This window comes from Equus caballus, chromosome 12 (assembly GCF_041296265.1).
Source record: "Equus caballus isolate H_3958 breed thoroughbred chromosome 12, TB-T2T, whole genome shotgun sequence".
NCBI classification, from domain to species: domain Eukaryota; kingdom Metazoa; phylum Chordata; class Mammalia; order Perissodactyla; family Equidae; genus Equus; species Equus caballus.
This window is the reverse complement of record NC_091695.1, coordinates 29,569,465-29,587,379: the sequence shown is the minus strand read 5'-3', so window position 1 is coordinate 29,587,379 and position 17,915 is coordinate 29,569,465. Positions and strand designations below refer to the sequence as shown.

At 50.3% G+C, this 17,915-nt stretch overlaps 1 protein-coding gene across 16 annotated transcripts in view; it reads right to left on the bottom strand.

Annotated features, from left to right (window-relative positions):
- Positions 1–17,915, bottom strand: part of LOC138916653 (liprin-alpha-1-like) — a 102,146-nt gene that overhangs the window by 22,323 nt on the left and 61,908 nt on the right. For 13 of the 16 annotated variants that reach the window (XR_011423955.1, XR_011423954.1, XM_070229697.1 and 10 more), the window contains 6 exons: positions 16,514–16,745; positions 11,176–11,327; positions 10,016–10,188; positions 9,529–9,622; positions 3,401–3,482; positions 3,093–3,293 (listed from right to left, as the gene is read on the bottom strand). Coding sequence is in view for 13 of the 16 variants with exons in the window: in XM_070229697.1 (XP_070085798.1) it covers positions 3,093–3,293; positions 3,401–3,482; positions 9,529–9,622; positions 10,016–10,188; positions 11,176–11,327; positions 16,514–16,745 (934 nt within the window). In the remaining 3 variants the exon portion in view is untranslated. Of the gene's footprint in view, positions 1–208; positions 1,466–3,092; positions 3,294–3,400; positions 3,483–9,528; positions 9,623–10,015; positions 10,189–11,175; positions 11,328–16,513; positions 16,746–17,915 lie in introns of those variants that run through there. The other 3 variants (XR_011423956.1, XM_070229708.1, XM_070229709.1) reach the window with 3 other exon arrangements.

Below are 17,915 nucleotides of genomic sequence, written 5' to 3'. Positions count from 1 at the left end.
CTTCTCTCTTCTTTTGTTACAAAGAGAGAGAGAATTGGCTTTACGTTGGGAATACAAACAGAGGGAAACTGGCATTTCAACCAACAACTTGTACTCAGGAAAATTCTGATTTGAAACTATCCTGATTCTTTTCAGACATACAACGATCCCGTGAGGACCCTGAGCGCTCTGCCCTCAGCAAGAGCCTCGGGAGACGCCGCCTGCTCACACCGCGCGGCTGTGCGGGTCCCTCTAAAGTGCGGCATGTCACACAGCAACGCTGGTGGGGTCACAGGCAGGGACACGGCTGTGTTAGTCGAGCTGTCTCAGAGGAAGGCTGCAAGACACGTGTGGCAGCTTTTTGTGAGCTGAAGAGCTGGGGAGCTGAAAACGGAAAAGTACATTAAGCAAGAAGAGGCTTAATTTCTGAGAATTCCATTAGTAAGAAAGCCTTTTGATCAGCACTTAGTAAAACACCAACACGAAGACCCGGACGTGACGTCTCCACAGCAACTCCTGTGCTGGAAAGTTCTCAGAATTCAGTTTTCCCACCGGCAGACCTTGCGGTTAAGTTACCCAAGCGGGTACTTAAATCCGCAATGTCAGGAGCCGCCGAAGCCCCAGGACCGCGTCCAGGAGCCGGTCCGCTACACAGAGCCGTCTACGCTAACCAGAACTGACACCACGGCCCCACGGAAGAGAGGTTCAAAATTGTCCATGAGACGTGCTCTTTAACTCTACGCTCTGCTTCCGCCTAATGCTTTCAAATCGTTAACAATATTCTGAAAAAGTTAAGATGTTAAAAATGTCAAGAAAAGTAAATTACGAGTTTTCATACGCCAATTCTTTTTGTTGCTGTACATATAGTGAAGAATATAGTATAGAAAGTCTCCAACCTGAGCCCAGCTTCCCTCCTCATCCTCCTGATGTTACGTGGTTAGGAATGAAAAGAACACAGCTGTTAGTATCGGTGAGCTTAGTAAGGCAAGCAGATCAACTTCAGAAGGTGCAGCGAGACGGAGGGGAAAGTTCGAGAAATCAAGGTATCATGCAAAACGCATGCAAAACAACAATCCCAGCTTCTCAGGCAGGAGCCGAGGCCCCCCCGGCAAGCACACTCAGTGAGGGAGAAAATGGGCCAGACCCTCAAAATGGAGTGTTCGGCCGAGGCCTCTCCCTAAAGGAGGTGTGAATTCAACCTACTCTAAAGAGAGAGGGCCTACCAATGTAAAGTTCCTGGAAAAATCGAAAATAAGACAAAATACGGATCCTATTTTATACATTTGACTAATACCTAGCGGAAATACTTATCAGGAACAACTGAGTGTAAAATGACCTTTCTGTTTCCCACAAAAAGGCCGGGAATGGTGCCGCTTGTAAGTGGGGTGCCCTGGGAGGAGGACAGGCTCGGGGCGGGACTGACCGTTTGTGGCGAGGCCGCGAGTGTTTCCATCTCCTCATGCGTTAACCAGACATTTCCTGTGGTCTACGGTGACCCAGGGACCACCACATCCAGGGCGAGGGAAGCAGTGACAGAGAGGAAGGTGGCAGACACGTGAGCCACGGGCACACAGGAGGAGCAGGGGAGGCGAGGCCCGTCTCCCCCTCTTCTCATTTGAGATGCCCACGTAGAAAAGGAGAGAACATCGACCAGCTCGCCCTTCTTAAAGAGTGACCACACCTAATTAATGCTGTGTGGTCAGCCACACGAGAAGAGCCCATGATTCCTAGAGCTGGATCTGCCCTGCTCACCCCCTGAGGTATGTGAAATATAAAGAGAAGAAAATACATTTTGCGCCTCTCAAAGTGTGAGTAATTCTCCAGTGCCCATCAACCCGCCCCATGGGAAAGGGCCTCAGCCCAGGAAGCCCACGCAGCCGAGCTCCGGACTGGGGGAGACGGCTCGGGGCAGGCGCTCCCAGGATGGGGCCTCTCGGCCTGCACAACCTCGCCGGGGGGCTCAAGAGGCAGGGAGCAGGACTGAGTGTGTCCAAAAGAAGGCCCAATCGCAACTGTACCGGAAAACCGGCCCCACGTCCTGTCCCCGTCACTGCAGCCGCGGACAGCCAGGCCCCGCGGCTCTCAACTCAGAGCTTCCCGGGGGACGGGCTCTTCACCACTGGCCGTTAACCTCAGCTCGCAGGACGCGAGCTTTCTCAAGACAGTTGATAAAAACTTGGGGAAAACCACCCCAGCGCCTTCACTTGTAGAAAGGCCACTCTCATGTGAAATGATGGGGGAACAGGGACCAGATCGGATACTGCGACAAAACTTTCCACTGGGAGAAGAGCTGTCTGTGCGACAGGTGAGAACACAGGCTGATTGTCGCTACCACAACTCTTTACTAAGAGACAAAATCAAACAAACAAACAAAAAAGGCTCTTAACACTTTTTGTGCAAAGGAACCGAGGCCTGAATCGGGCCCTGACCTGCTACTCAGAGAAGCATGCCTGTGAGGCTCTTGGTTTCTTAATCAGGGTTTTTCTCTCGAGAGTAAACCAAAAGCTAAAAGCAGAGAGTGGGCACTGGGCCAATGAAAAGAGTCTGCACTTTAGAAATGAGGCGTTGGCCTGCCCTTATCTCCCAGTAACCGCTAATGTTTTCATTAGATTAGTTTTTAACGTTTCAAACAGGAGGACCCTCTTTAAGGACGTTCGAGGTCTCCCCACGGGGAGCAAACCGGATGAGCACAGGTAATGCCTGGTGCGTGAGCACACGCAGGCTAATGGACTGCTCAGAACCCTGAGCTCCCAGGGCCCTCAGTGCCAAAAATGGAAGCACCGAGGGGCCCAACGTCACATTAGAGTAAAACACTGCTTATAGCGCAACTGGGGATCGAGGCTTTTTTCCCTTCACTTTTGATGAATTTATGTTTAAATTTGTGATCGCTACTGTTGTTTTCAGAAACTCCTACTTCTATGTTACAATGCAGCCACTGAAGCCAGGCTGTTAAAAAAAGCATTCAATAAAGTATTTTTAACCACTCAGTTTTCACCCGTTAGAAGCTGTGATGTTTCTGCAGGCTGAAATTTTAAACCGGAGCCCTGGGTGTGTTTACGAAGACTTGGAGAAGCAACGTCAGGAGGGGATAAACTGCTTTCAGGGAGACGCACCGTTCTTGACGTAGGAGGGGCTGACGGACTCGTGAGGGACGTGATCGCCTGAATGGCCAGCCTCAGCTTCAGCCTGTGCAGAGGGTTGCTGATGCCGATCTTGCGCTGGATCTCCGTGTCTGACAGGGTGGACATGATAGCCCCACTTTTCACGTTGGCTCGGCAGGCGGCCACATACCAGGCTGGCAACCCAACCCAGAGCTAGAGACAGGAAATGTTAAGGCCAGAAGGTTATGCACAGTGTGTGAAATGGATTAACACGTTCACATGAGTCACATACTTGATCCAGGATCGAAAGACGACTATACCTCCAGCCAGACGCCAACAGTTGGCCCATCCCATTGTGCAAAAGGTAAACCTTGTCTCCGGGCTTCCTCGAGCAACTCATGCCTACAAATAACCAGACAGTCACAATGAAAGACTCGATCACACGCATACAGGAAGCAAGTTAGCAGAGTACTCGCTCTATACACTTTCACAAGCATAGTAGCACATATCTCATTATTTTCCTTTCATCTTCTAAACCATCCACTTAACGGTAGTTTGGTACATGTCAGGAAGAACTCCTGAACAATGAAATGCTGACGGACTCGACAAGGTTCTCTGTAGAATCATCTCCTCGCAGAATTAAAGAATTATTACCCACTTTAAAAAAACCCAGCAGAGCCTTTGTATCCAAGCTAGGACATTCAAGCGAAAACATACTCGCTCTTCTCTTTCTAAACGATGAGGGAAAATATGGAGAAAGAGGAAACTAGACCGGGTCTGAACAGAGAAGCCTGCCTCTGTGGGAGCTTCACAAACGTTCAGCGTTCACACCACCAACACCGAGAACAATGTGGATTTTTAACACTAGGAATGGTCTACTGTAGCAAGCAAGTAGTGGACTGGATTTTGGCTGTTTCTCTTCCACGTTGCTAGTTAGCTAACTAGGTACTTGCTAAATTCAGACATTGGGTCATTCTGTGGTTTAACCCACAGGCTTCAAATCCAGAAAATTTCAACCCGGACAGTTTCTACCAGGACCCCAGACGGAGTGTGAGCCTAAGATGCCCTGCGCTGACAGCTACCGTGGGGCAGGAGGCAGGGAGGAGTCCCAGGGCCCTCGTGAGATCAGAAATATTCTGTAGGCCTGATTTTCAAATAGGCGAACTGGAACTTTACCACATTACCATCTTTGCAAATGATTCTGTCTACTGGGAACATGGCTATGTAAGAGAGAACAAAGAAGCTTCACGAATCTTATCTTACTGCTTTGTGCTGTTTACCTCCAAGCCTTTCTAAGACACCCTATTACTTTGACAGGGAGAGCCTCGGAGAGGAGACGGGGCTGCTCACCGCACGCGCCCCGACACCCCAAGTCATTTTCCATAATCATTTCTACAGAACACGTCGTCGAATCTTTTACTTCTAAAGATACATAACAGCTCTTCAACATATTGAAATGCTATTAGACTTTTCTTAAGACTATGAAGTCTACGGACAATTAAAGCTCAAAACGTTTCACACAGGATCTCAAGTAAGTGTTCCTTAAGTCACCCTTAGGCTTCTGGGGAATAACAGATATTGTAACTATCCAGGATAATTCGACCAGAGGATGCAACAAATATCTTAATAGCTCAAGTAGAGTTAACAAGGGGCAAACTTCTCTAGTTCAAATAAGCAAAGCTACTCATAAATAAAAAAGCAGCCAAGTCCACTGGAACTGCCGTCCCCCTGACACAGGAGGCCAATGCTGGACGGAGGGGGGAGGAGGGCCTCGCTGGGCGGGACCGACCGCCAGTGTGCTGAATTAAGTGCCACTTTGTGTTTCCTGGGGACAAGTTCTCCTCAAGGACAGTGGCTCTATCTTATGTAAACATGTCTGTGAGCCATAGGAGCCATACGAGCAAGACAAACACCTCCTCGGCAGACAGAGCAGGGAAAGACCTGAACCCTGACAGCACGGTCAAGGCCCAAGTCCTGCCCGCCTGGCCCGGCGGAGGGGCGGGGATGGCACTGGTGCCGGGCCAACAGGGCTTTCCGATCCCCACACTCTGAAGTGAACTAAACAGGTACTGAGTCCGGGGCACTTGGCAGAGAGTTCGTTTTTCATATGAAACAGACACTCACTGTACACAGGAACATAGGGTTAAAAATAGTCTGGTAATTCCATCATCTGGGGACTGGTGCACACCCTTCTGACTTCACCTGCAATGGTCGTTGGCTTTTATCAACAGCTTTCTCTAGTATGGATTACTTCTGGGTTTCACAGTGCAGGCCCAGCGCCCTGCTGAAAGGGCGATAAGGCAATGGAGGGAGAATGATGCATCTCTTAGATGCCGCCGAGAGAGACGCGAGAAGTGAGCGCGAGGGCAGAGGAGACCCCAGCTGGGCGGCCGGCCCAGGTCTCTGTCTGCTTCCAGCTCCCTCCCCTATCAGGCTAGTTGGTGACCTTGAAGACCCCACACGGAGCCAGATCCCTGCGTTATCACCCCAGGCAGGAACACCAGCACCCCCTTCTTCTCTGGGGGTGACTGTTCTGTCACGTGAAGAAGGCCCCTGCCCGTGGGAGAGGAGAGGGCAGCGCCCCTGGAAGCTGTGCAGGGTAGGGCGAGCACAGGATGCGGAGACCAGACTGGAGACGCCGGGGCCAGCGCCACTCCTGCCCTCTCTGGAGCTCGGTTTCTCGAACAAATACGCTCCCTTCTTGCTCGGTCTAGGAACTGCCTTTCCCTGCTGGCCACTGAGAACGGCCTCAGGCAGACGGCCGCTCTCCTTCGTTTGTGACTACTCATCAGAGCACTTTCTAAGAATCAACAGAACCACCCGTGTGGTTCGACTTCACCGCAACCAGAGATCACCACGAAGGCTGCTGAGTCCTCGCGACAGCTAACCGCCAGGGCACGAGGTCGTCTTCTACTGGCCCTTCGCTCCAAGGCCTGAAACCCGAGAGATCGAAGGCGGCGGGCCTCTCAAGTGCCCTGCGTTTCTCTGCATCCTAAGTCTACCCGAGGCACCCACCTCTGTTCTGCAGAGGCTGAGGCAGAAGCTGATATCCTGGGGCAATGAGGTGTATTCTGTGTGCCCAGATTCTATGGCCCCAAACCACTGTCCAGAGCAAACAGAAGACTCGTCTGGTTTCTGTTGTTACGTATTTCCCTCCTCTGCTTGGAGATACTGCAATCTCTGTCATCGCTTTGTCCACCCTTAGGATCTGCGATCTCCGTTTACAGAGAGCTACTCGAGAAACAAGGGCGGGGCTGCCGTCCCTGCGGGGTAAAGGGACAAGCGCTGGGCCTGCGATAGTCAGCCAGCAACTCGCGGCTGCTTGGCTGGGACTTGACCTCCTCCCTCGAAGATCATTCTAGACCCCAAGGGCGATTTTTTAAATACCTCTATACCAGGAAACTGATGTGCCATGCTTCCCAGCCTTAACATTAGAGTCAGAGGAGAAAGACATTCAGAAATATGCTAAATCCCCTGGGGAACAGGCACACGGATGAGACAAAGGTCATGTAACCCGTGAGTGACGGCGTGTGTTTTATAACTAGGACAGGACACGATGATGAAGTTATCTTTCATAACGAGAAGCGGTGTGGGCTTTGCTGACCAGACCCCAGATAAGGTGTACCATCCAAGCGACACACGCACCTCGTTTCTCTGAGGCTGACACGTTCAGTACCATGGCACCTTGCACCAACACCTGCTGGGCTCATGTCACAAACACGGCTCTACGGCCCACGCAAAGCACTACTCCCGCCATGGGGTGCAGCTCGCTGTCAGAGGCTGGGGGTGGGGGCGGCCAGGGTGAGGGGACCCGGGACAGCTCTCAGCAAAGCAGCACGACTCTCCCGGAACCTCAGTTCAGAGCCTGAGGCTGGTGACCGCCAACGCCACAGGCTGTAACACACGCTCAGCACAGCACACCCTCCGCCTCAACTTACCCTGCAACCACACTAGAGTCAACCAGGGAGAAACGGGAAAGAGAGCATTAGAACACCAGGTTACTTAAGGCGACGGAGTTCAGACAGCACCAGGGACACCCGGCAACGCTGTGGGAGCACCGCCAAGCGGACGAACACAGTGATGTCTGATTTCACGCCAGCGGTACCCTCCACGGATTCATTAAGCATGTCCAGCACCGAATGCGCCCACCACTCTCTTTTATGTACCTTAGACAAAACCTCAAAGTCAGCTCTCCACCGAAGTCACCAGGTTCTTGAAAACTCTCTAAAAGTGGATGTGTTTGGCTGTGTGACTTTGGCAGCTAAAGGCACACTTTTGAGGTAATAAAAAGAAATATTTCTGAGGACCGTATTTTGATTCTTACCTCTATAATGCCATAAACGTAAAACTGTATTCCAATAATACTTTTTCCGGATAACTCAAACATTTTCCCACAAGTATAAATAAAGCATTTTTCCTAAAGTCAATTTTATTTCTGGTTAACTGACAGAACTAAAATTACCCACTGTAGTCAGACAAATAACCTCCATACTTTGAATTTTTCCCTAGTAACTTACTAGTACGTCCTAGAACTTGCCGTGCACGACCACAGAGTTCAGAGAACGGCCTGCCCCTGGACAGTTACAGCTATGGTGACACAGAAGTGCAGAGCCAATGCCATCACGGGGAACCCGGAGCTCCAGAGAAACCTGCCTACCACCCACCACCACACACGCTCCCCACGCAGCGGGAAACGGAGTCACGTGCCGGGACAAACAATAAAGGCTGTCTCCACACAGCCAAGTGCTCAAGCATACCTCCTGCGAATTACAAAATAAATTTAGAAAACAAGGGTGACCCAAACTTGGGCCAATTTGAATAGTTTGTGACCCTACAGGAACCATGAACTTCCGGGGACGAGGACCGAGGCGCACTGCCACAAACCTTACGGATTTTATTCCAGCATGTGCAAGCGTGTGCACTAGAACACGTCAGCAAAATCTAACGGACACATTTTTCCTGGCATGGCTCCAGGAGGCAAAAGGCCTGGCTGGGATACGTTTCACAAAGGCAAATGGCAATTACCCAAGTTACTTTAAAACATTTTTATACAGTTCAAAGACAGCAACGTTCAAAGCACGTTTTGCTGTTCAATGGTGTCTGCGGATTTCCATTCACGGGGACCTGAAAGACTGAGTATTCCTAGGGCATGGTGAGCAATAACAGAAACAACGGCACTTCGCCTGAAATAAGACCAGCAGTGGGCCAGTCAAGAAGATTAGTACGATTCTGAGAAGAGAACGAAAACGAGGCAGGGTTCACAAAAGGGAACCCAACCGGCAACTCTACAGCTAAAGGCACGTGGCCTCTAGGGGAGAGGGTCCCCGGGCCCCAGCGTGGTCCTCGGGGCGCACTGTAGGCCCGGGTGCCACACCAATGAGGCTGTCTCAGGGTACTTGAGTGGCCAGACGACCTTTCCTATCGTCAGACTGACCACAGAACCTACCAATCGTCAGCCTGTCACAAGGCCCAGCTTTGCCATCTGACCACTGGCTCTCGCCCGTCTTCCCCATTCTCAAGGTCAGCGCTTCCCTCTGGGACTGCTAACTGCCCCTTCTGTCGTAGAGGGTGGTTCAGTTTCAGTTTTCAGTCGCCAGTTCACTGGGATACTGTCTCTCCCTACCTCGTTCATCTACTTAATTCTGGTTGACATACGGTCAACCAACACACAACCTGCTCCCGATCAGAACGAAGCCAGAGAAACACGCACACACTATTCCTCCATGCCCCTACCCCGGGGCATCGCAGCGTCTCAGCACCTTTGCAGAAAATGATCACCCTGCTATCACCTATTTTCAGAGTCAAGACAAATCGGAATCAAAATTTAATAAACAGACCACAAAATCACAAGTCTATTGAAGATAAAAATACAAAATCTACCGGAGGAGGAAAAAAGGGGCAACACAGCGAATATTTCCTGACAGATCATAGCCCGCACGGCAAACTCTGGATGCTGGTGATCAAGTCGGAGCGGTGGCTGCAATTACACACTCAGTTCTCCCTATTTTAGGATGGCTGGCACTGTTGCCAGTGCTTTACGTGTGTTTATGTAGCGACAGATGTGTGTCTAACACTCACAAAGCCGTGTGAGGCGCGTACCGATGCACTCCCATCTTAGAGGAGGAAATCGGGAATGCAGCAAGGCTAAGCGGCCCCTCCCCCCAGAGCTGACGCACCGGAGCCGGACTCGGGGCCCCACGCCTGGCGGGGAGCCCTCCTCGTCAGACAGCTCTCCGGGGGACGGGAGCCTCCCCTGAGTCCTCTCCCCCTTCCTGAGCAGAGGCTCTCAGCCCCCCAGGAAGCACAGTCTCTTAAAAGCTTTAGGTTAACCTTTCAGAAGGTAATATAGACACATAAATAGATACTACATTTATTAAATAAACGTTAGTTAAAAATCAGGCACAACTGAGAAGTGTTCAGTGAGATGGACGAATAACGAAAAGCTTACTTTTTTTGAAGTTTCCGGTTTTTCTCCGCCTGTCCTCCTAGTTTGCTGAGTCCCAAGGCATCCTGAGCTGAGTTTTCGGTCTCCGAAACGCCAGCTGTGAGGGCCCAGCGGTTGAAACAGCGAGAGAAATCAACACGGCCGCATTAGGTGAGTTCAGAAACAGGTGGAAGAGCACTTGCAGGCAAAGAACACCTCTAAAGGTTAAGTTTCTGACTAGGCAACCAAGGCACGAGAATGCTCGAGAGACAGTGAGCCCTTTCTGTCTGGGACGCCAGGTTGTTCAGGGCCAAAGAACGTCCACCGTGGCTCTCTGGGTCGCATGTGTCCCAGAGAAAACATACGCCTCCTGAGCTTTCACTCCCTGAGAACGCCCAGCGTCTTCGACAGACCGCCCGTGGGAACAACCGGGGGCACACAGTAGGCACACACACGGCAGGCCCCCCGCCTCCATCCTAAGGGTTAAGAATGTTTGCTGGAAGCCACCCACCTTGTCCTAATGACTCCTTGCCGGCATGTCCAGGTCGGCCCTTTTCTTTCTTGCCAAACAGGCGGCCGATGGAGGACTTGATGCCCTTCTTCTTGAGGGCTTTGTGGAGCGAGTCCTGGCTACTATTACTACTGCTGGGGTTGCTCACGGGGCCGTCCTGTGAGCCTGTGGAGCTTTGGGGACAGAAAACGATCTTTAATGAGCGCCCTCGTCCCAACACAACGTTCCATTCACAGGCACTAGAACACTCCACGCTTTTAATACTTGCTCTTCCAACTACATGAGCATTCCAAGTCTCCTCCAGGCATGTCTCCTTCGCAAAATGCATCGCGTGTAGAAACGAAGGCTCCCAGCCATCCCACCACGGAGAACCGTTTCTGAGGAGCTGAGGCTCTGAGCCGGAGCTCTCCTTCTGAGAAGGCTTCCAGTCCGAACCATGGAAGGCAGAGAGCACCATGAGCCCACCTGAGGGCCGCCCCTCGGCTGTGAAGATGCTCTCCCAACTGGAGGCCTGACCCCAGCGCCCCAGCAACCTCCCCAGTGCCACCGTCCCTGCCGCGAAACAAGAGCCACAGGGCCTACTGCAGAGGCGGCGAGGATGGACACCTGCACCCACCACCGAGGGCTGCCAGGGCGGGACAAAAGCACAGCCCGTGGTAGTTTGACATAGGAGCACACTAGTCACCCACTGGCTCTCATGGTCCCTGTGGGGAGGCGCTTGGAGCGCTGGGGACGAGGTGGGGCTCTCCACAGCTCAGAGGCAGAGAGCGCATCCGAGCGGCGGGACACGGACGGTCCTGCAGAGCAACGCTCAGAACACGCCACATGCTTAGCAAATGCTCCACAAGAAGAGAAAGTTCTCACAAGAGTCAATTTGCAGACTCTGAAGAAATGAAGGCTTTCTAAGATTGCTGCTATCACTGAACTCTCTTTCTAAACTCACGTCGCCCAAACAGACAGCATCTTCTGCTGGGCTCACCTGAGCTCCCAGGGCAGCCCGAGGGCATCATCTAAATCAACTCAACTCAATTAACCGGTATTTCTTTAAAGTCATCATTCTGACTTTTTTCCCCAAGAAGAGAGCAATGGATTTCTGAAAGCTGAGCATGAGAAGGCGGTCTGTTTGGAGCCGGGCTAGGGTGGGACGCTGCCCTCCTTACTTCCGTAAGTCCCTGAGGTCCTCGTGGCCGACCGTGTGCAGCGCCCCTTTGTGCAGCCTGTCCAGCCGAAGGGACCGCGGGGAGGGCGGGGGCGAGGTTTCACATTTTATTGTCGTCTTGTCGTCTCGTACCTCTTCTAGGGAGGCTGGCAACTGAGGGGTTGAGACCAGTGTAAAATTAGTGAACAACACACTGTGACCAAAAAAACCCCACAACACATAGGCTTTAAATTATAACCATAAACTTATGTGGAAATCCACGAGCTATGCTTTCTGCTGAGTACAACCAGCCTCGTTCTAGCCCAACGCCACGTTAAAGGACCGTCTTACTTATCAGGAGCAGGAGCACAGAGCAGAGCCCGACTCCTGGCCTACGAGCACCAGAACGAGCGCAGAGACCCGGGCAGGACACACGGGCACTCCTCCTCCTGAGCCTCCTCGCAGCCCGAGGGCCCGCCCGCCCTAGGATCCTAGGCCACCACGAGGACAGCCACTGAAGGGCACCGAGATCTGAACCACGCCCAAAACCTCGTCCTCACACAGCACGCACGGCACTCACTGTCCCTGATGAGGAGCTGAAGACGAACGTGTTTATCTCCTGATGCATTCAGAAGAAACACCAGAGAGGGCAGAAACCTCTTGGGTAAACTGTCCAGAACTTTTTGTTTTGGGAGAAAAAGAGAAATAGCTTGTACCATGATCCACTATCATTTTGAGTAGTGATGCACCTTCCTGGACTCTGTAACAAGTGGAAAAGCAAAAAGGGATCTAACTCCTGCATCCCAGACACGCCTGTCTGTCTCATACGTCTCAGCGTGCAGAACAGATGCTATAAACTGAGGTCTTTCTACGCGGTTTAAAAGCAATTTGTTTAAGCCGGCTCAAAGCAGTCCTGGCCTTCCACTGGAAGATCCTCTCCTTCAGACTGCCAGTTTTCCCGTGTCGGGGAACGTGAGGACAGGAAGGAGGCGGTGGGGAAAACGTTAACTCCGGCAGGTCTTACTGATCCATGTGGCTCCGTGGTGAAGGCAGGGCTGGAGTCCTCAAAACGTGCGTGGCAGGCGTTTGTACAAACAGCAAGACCTGAGCAGCCAACTTGGGCTTTTTTAATGCGACTGTGTAGAGTGTCGCTCCACTGCAGCCCCACAGCGGCTCAGTGACAACCAAGGGGCTTAGTGCAAAACGGAGTCGAACTCATTTAAGATAGAACCTTAAGCCGTAGCTGGATAGATTCCGCATGCTCTCCTGATTTCAAATTACAATCTGCAGACAACCAAAGGCTACGACAGCTAGAAACTATCAATACGAAACTGAAACAGGGAGAGATTTCAAACTGAGGTTAAAACAATCACCTATAAAAAACAAAAAAGAACAGGACAGGGAGCAGTCCACGGGACTGAGTTCACTGTCCTCAGCGGAGACAGAGCTCAGGAGGAGCGGCCCGCCCTGGCCGGTGGCTGCTCCCGTTGCGCCCCCGTGGTGAGGGGCCCTGCCCAGCCTGGGGCCCGCCAGGCTGGGGCCTGCACGCTCTTTCAGAGCTGACTGGAACGAAGCTCCCCGACAGCTGGGGGGTCACGGTGGCGTAGGCCAGGGACGCTGAGGAGGAGGACAGTGCGCGGCCCACGCCGCCCGTGTCTGCACCATGCCTGCACTCCTGCCTTTCATCCTCACCACAGCCCCACAGCAAGGCCCTCGAAGGAGCCAGCCAGCCAGCCCACAGTGCCGTGAGCAACAGGGTCAGGCTGTCCTGCCTGGACGTCAATCAACACGCTCCTTCCTTCCCTGAGAAAGCCTTCCCACCGAGGGAAACACGGATGCGAGTCGGCGGGACTGAGGGCGTGCTGTGCGCCGCGGGGCCGGTTATAAGCTCTGCTCCTTGCAGATCGTGCACGGCCGGGCACCGTCTGCGGCCACCCCGAGGAGCGCGCTTCTGTCGTTGTCTTCACTTAAACAGGAGGGCAAACCAAGGCGCAGAGAGGGCGAGCAGCACACCCGGGTCACAAATCATCACTGACAGCGGGGACTTGAGCCTGCGTTTCGCTGAATCGCCACGGTGCTCTGCGCAGCGGAGGGCTCCCACGGCTGCCGCCCAGCTCATGTGCTCTAGGCGCTGCGGTCAGAGGACAGCTGCCCGAGCATCCGAAGGGCGGCCTACGAGCGCAGGATCAGGCAGCTTCTGGGTGGGGGTGCAGGCTATGCACATGGCGTGAAGGTTAGGAGGAAGGCATTCTGGTCAACAGATCTGCTCCCCAGTGCGTGCATGTCCTCCAAGAACAGGGAGGCCCGATTCACGACTATCTATAAGGAGAAGAGGCCCACTGGCCCCCGCTGTCAGGGACGAGTGAGGAGGTGAGAGAATCTGCAGAGAAGTCAGGCCGTGGGGGAAGCGACTCAGTGTCCTGGTTTTGAAATCAGACCAGTCCACACTGCAGCGTTCCCTAACTGTGTGCCCCTAGGCACAGCACGTGGCCTCTCTGAGCCTCCGTTCCACATCTGTCCATGGGGATAACGACAGTAACCTGCATCTCACGGGAAGTCCATGAGGACGAGAGAGCAGACTCGTAGAGCACTCAGCACAGGGCCTGGCATACAGTAAGAGCTCATGACAGCTAGCTATGTTTTTTTTTTTTTTTGAGGAAGATTAGCCCTGAGCTAACTACTGCCAATCTTCCTATTTTTGCTGAGGAAGACTGGCCCTGAGCTCACATCCGTGCCCATCTTGCTCTACTTTATATGTGGGACACCTCCCACAGTATGACTTTCGCAAAGGGGTGCCAGGTCCACACCCGGGATCCGAACCGGCGAACTCCGGGCTGCCGAGGAGCAGAACATGCGAACTTAAGTGCTGCGCCACCAGGCCGGCCCTTCTAGCTATGCTTATTAAAATTAGTTTTTCCCCAAACTAAAATCTGTGGCTCTGCTTCAGTAATTTCTCATTGAAAAAATAGTATAGCCATTATAAATAAGCATGCAACGATGAGAAGGCAAATGAGTGGAAGAAAGGCACACCCTTACGCCTGTCCCAGCATTCTATGCAAACCACCAGTGACCTGTCTCCAACAGGACAATCGTCATTTGTGACATGCCAGGTGAGTGTCAACATGTCCATTTAAATGTCAGTGATTCACAGGGCTCATTCATGCCAAATGATAGGTGCCCGTCAATACTTCAGAGAAACAAAGGTATGTTAAATTACTAAACACTTGACCTTTCTATGATGTTTCCTTAAATCACTAGGCTGACGGACGCATGCAAAGAAATGAAGAGAAACCAGATTTACTGCATACTCTGAAGTTAAAAATTCAAGGATCAGTACAGGTAAATATATTCAAAAGAGAATGACAAGACAGATATAAGCAAGCTGAGATTCAGAGAAAACGTAACTGGAAATGGAACATCTTTTTCACCATGAAATTTAAACAGTAAGTTACTCAAGATTTACTAGAGAAACCCTATAAATCGTTACTCAGGGAGATAAAATTCTATTACAACATATACAATTTATTAAAATACGGCATTTTATAGAACAAAGGGCCCTAACAGTTGTCTATTCTAAGCCAAACTTCTCTAGAACTTAGTTTGCCCTAATGAAAAACATGTCTCTAAACATCAATTTAGTTGACGAGGAAGTTATTGCAAGACTTACTATAAAACTGAACAAACCTACTTTTAGTTATTAATCACCTATTGGTCATTCATATAAAATTCTTACCTAGAAATTGATTTAAAATTTCTCAAACATAAATTTTTTGATTAAAGCAGGGTACCCTGTGAAAATACGTAAGGATAAAAGCTAGCAGAATAGCAGGTGGAATCTTCACATTCTATGATTCCTATGAGATATGTGAATTTAAAAAATAGTCTATTAAAGGCATTAATTGTTTATGTCCAACAAGTTGATGAAATTTACAGTCTTGAATATAAGCATCAAAACCAAAAGGTATACTGTTTGTGTCAAGTTTCCGTTAATTCTATACTTGGCGGATTATCTCTGTATATATAAAAGATTTCATTTCTGAATTACACAAACCCTACACAGTTTGAATAAAAGCACTCTGATCCAGTGATATCATGCCTGTATCCACATCTGTTGTACAGTGACACAGCAGTAAAAACGTATCACTACTGAGGGAAAAAGACACTATTTCATGAGAAACGAAGATAACGCAGAAAGCCCACTAATGAGCCCCAGTGGCCCCCACACACACACCATGGCCCCCACTGTGGCGGTTCCCCGAGCACCCCATGGAGGGGGTGTCACAGCGTGGGCTGAGGCCTGGACTAACAGTGACAAAATAAACAGAAGGATGACACAGGAAATCAAAACTAAACACGGAAGCAGACACAGCGTCAGCCGGCACACACAACTACAAAAACAAGGAAAAAGAAAAACAGAACTGTTTTTACAAATTCTCTGAAAGGAAATAAGCATGAAATTGTCAAAGAGCTTAAAATATCAGCTAATGAGCTAACGATGTAAATTATAAAAATACTATGTCAAAACACCGCGAAATGGACTAGTTACCACTTCGGACGCTACTAAAGCGATTCACGGTTCATTTAATTACACGCAGGCTAACAACGCAACTAAAAACGAAAATGGGTGGTAGCAGAAGAAATGAGAACGGAAGCGCAGTGAGAAAGCAGAACGCTGTCAACATGATTTCATGCATTCACAAAACCCAGACTAAACACGTGAGAAAGCTAGGCACTATTCTTTAGAGCAGCACGCTGTCGCGGTCCCTGCACTTCCAGAGGCTGCGCACGAACGCAGCCCCGCGCTTCCCGGGGAGGCCAAGCGGCAGCGCGCTCTCACTCACGCCACCCTGGATTCACCTGCAGAACCGGTGCCAAGCATGCCACCGAGGGCATTATTAAGAGGACCGATTTAGCTTTTTCTTCAGTTTTGTTTTTGACGGCATATTCTGTACCCTCCAGTCAGGCATCCCGAACGTAAAGACAGACAGCACTGACTCTCTCTGCATATTTTCCTATATGTTACGATGGTTGCTGTATTTACTTTTGTTACACTGTCTATTGCTGGAAAACAAAAATATCCCCCTAGCTGCCGAACCCTGCAGAGCTGACCACGCTCAGAGCTGAACAAGTGAAAACTTCTCTGGAGTTCAGGCATCACCCCAATATTAAAATTAATTTGTCACCATGCTATTGTTGAATGATTAAATACGAGTTGGTTTTAAAAATCTCAAACCTCTGAGCATAACAAATGCACCTGATTTTCTTCCGGGTTAAAAATAAAGCATATTCGTGGTGTCCAAGACTTAAATCAGGTGTGTCGGGGGCGAGGGGAGACAGCACAAGAAAAGACAAATCCTTACCAGAGTCATGATACCTAGTCTGTCCACCTCCCGAGCTGGGCTGTGCGGAATCCTTCGCGGGGTGGACCGGCCACTGTTCGGAGGAGAGGAGCCGGCGAGCGAGGAGGCAGGGTAGAGGGGAATGGAGCTCACTGATCTAAAACGACGAAGATTGCCAAAACTCCCACTGCCAACTCGACTCTCAATCTCCTCCGCCCGCTGCTCTGTGTTTTCCTTTTCTTCCTGTATCAACCTAAAGTAAAAACAAAACAGTCATCCTTCCTTCATTAGCAGACAGATTAACGGGTTCAGACGAAAAAATCGGTGCTTGCATTACTGTAAGGAAACTCCAATGACGGTTGCTCCAACAATTAACACTTCAGCAAAAACGTTCTACTTTTTCTCTCTTTAACACACTCGGCTTCGGAACAGCACAAAGTACACCTTCCACTGAGTCTTACCAACTATCTCTGATCACTCGTGTTTGATTTTATTTACGTACCCCACAAGTCTGGAGGGGCTAGTTGGCAACTCTCTTACTACACAACGAGATGTTTGAATTTTACAGCTCCGACATTCCCACTTCTCAGGGCACAGCTGCACATTTACCTATCGGTTTTTTTGACTGGAAACTGGGAACTCTGATATAATCAAAAAATCAATTTACAAAGCAATCAGGAGTTTCCAAACACTTAAGTCTCTAGACTAGACGAAAACATTGATTTTTTTTTTTTAAAGGTTGAGTTCGAACAAAAGTATTTTGTTTGTATTATTTGACAGAATTCTCCACCAGCCTCATCTGAATGAATTCACGTCAACCATGCTGCATTAATTTGGAAATTCATAATTAAAGCTCTTCTCTCCTAATGTATAGTGGATGCTTAAACAGCAGTTTTAATATTTGACTATGCAAATCATTACTCTAATATTAAATTAGTAGTAACCTTGCAGTAACCTGTCCAATTAAAGTTCTACTTATATATTCTGAAAGTACTTTCTGTTACTGATACCAAGGCAGTGGACAGAATTTACCATTTATATCAGGTCAACTTGCTACATAAAGAAGAACCCATTTTACTTAGCAATACACTGTGAAAAATAAAAGCTGACGTTTATAATCCTTTCGCGTTTCCCACAGCGATGGGGAAAGGCAGTCTTCCGGGCTCTGCGGGGTTGAACACAGCACACGAACCGTGGTTTAGGGAGGCAGACTGCAGGCCGCACACCCCTTCCTTGCAGAGCCTACAGCTCTCCCTGGAGTTAGTTCTGCCCCTCCTTCCCTCCCGCAGGCTCTGCGCAGGAAGCGGCACTTGGCGTCTGTGTCAGCTTGACAAGAACAAAATGTTGGCAGCAACTCTGCCCGGACCTCCCGCAGGGTCACCGGCACACGGCTGGTCTCTGTGTGCATGCAGGACCGGACCAC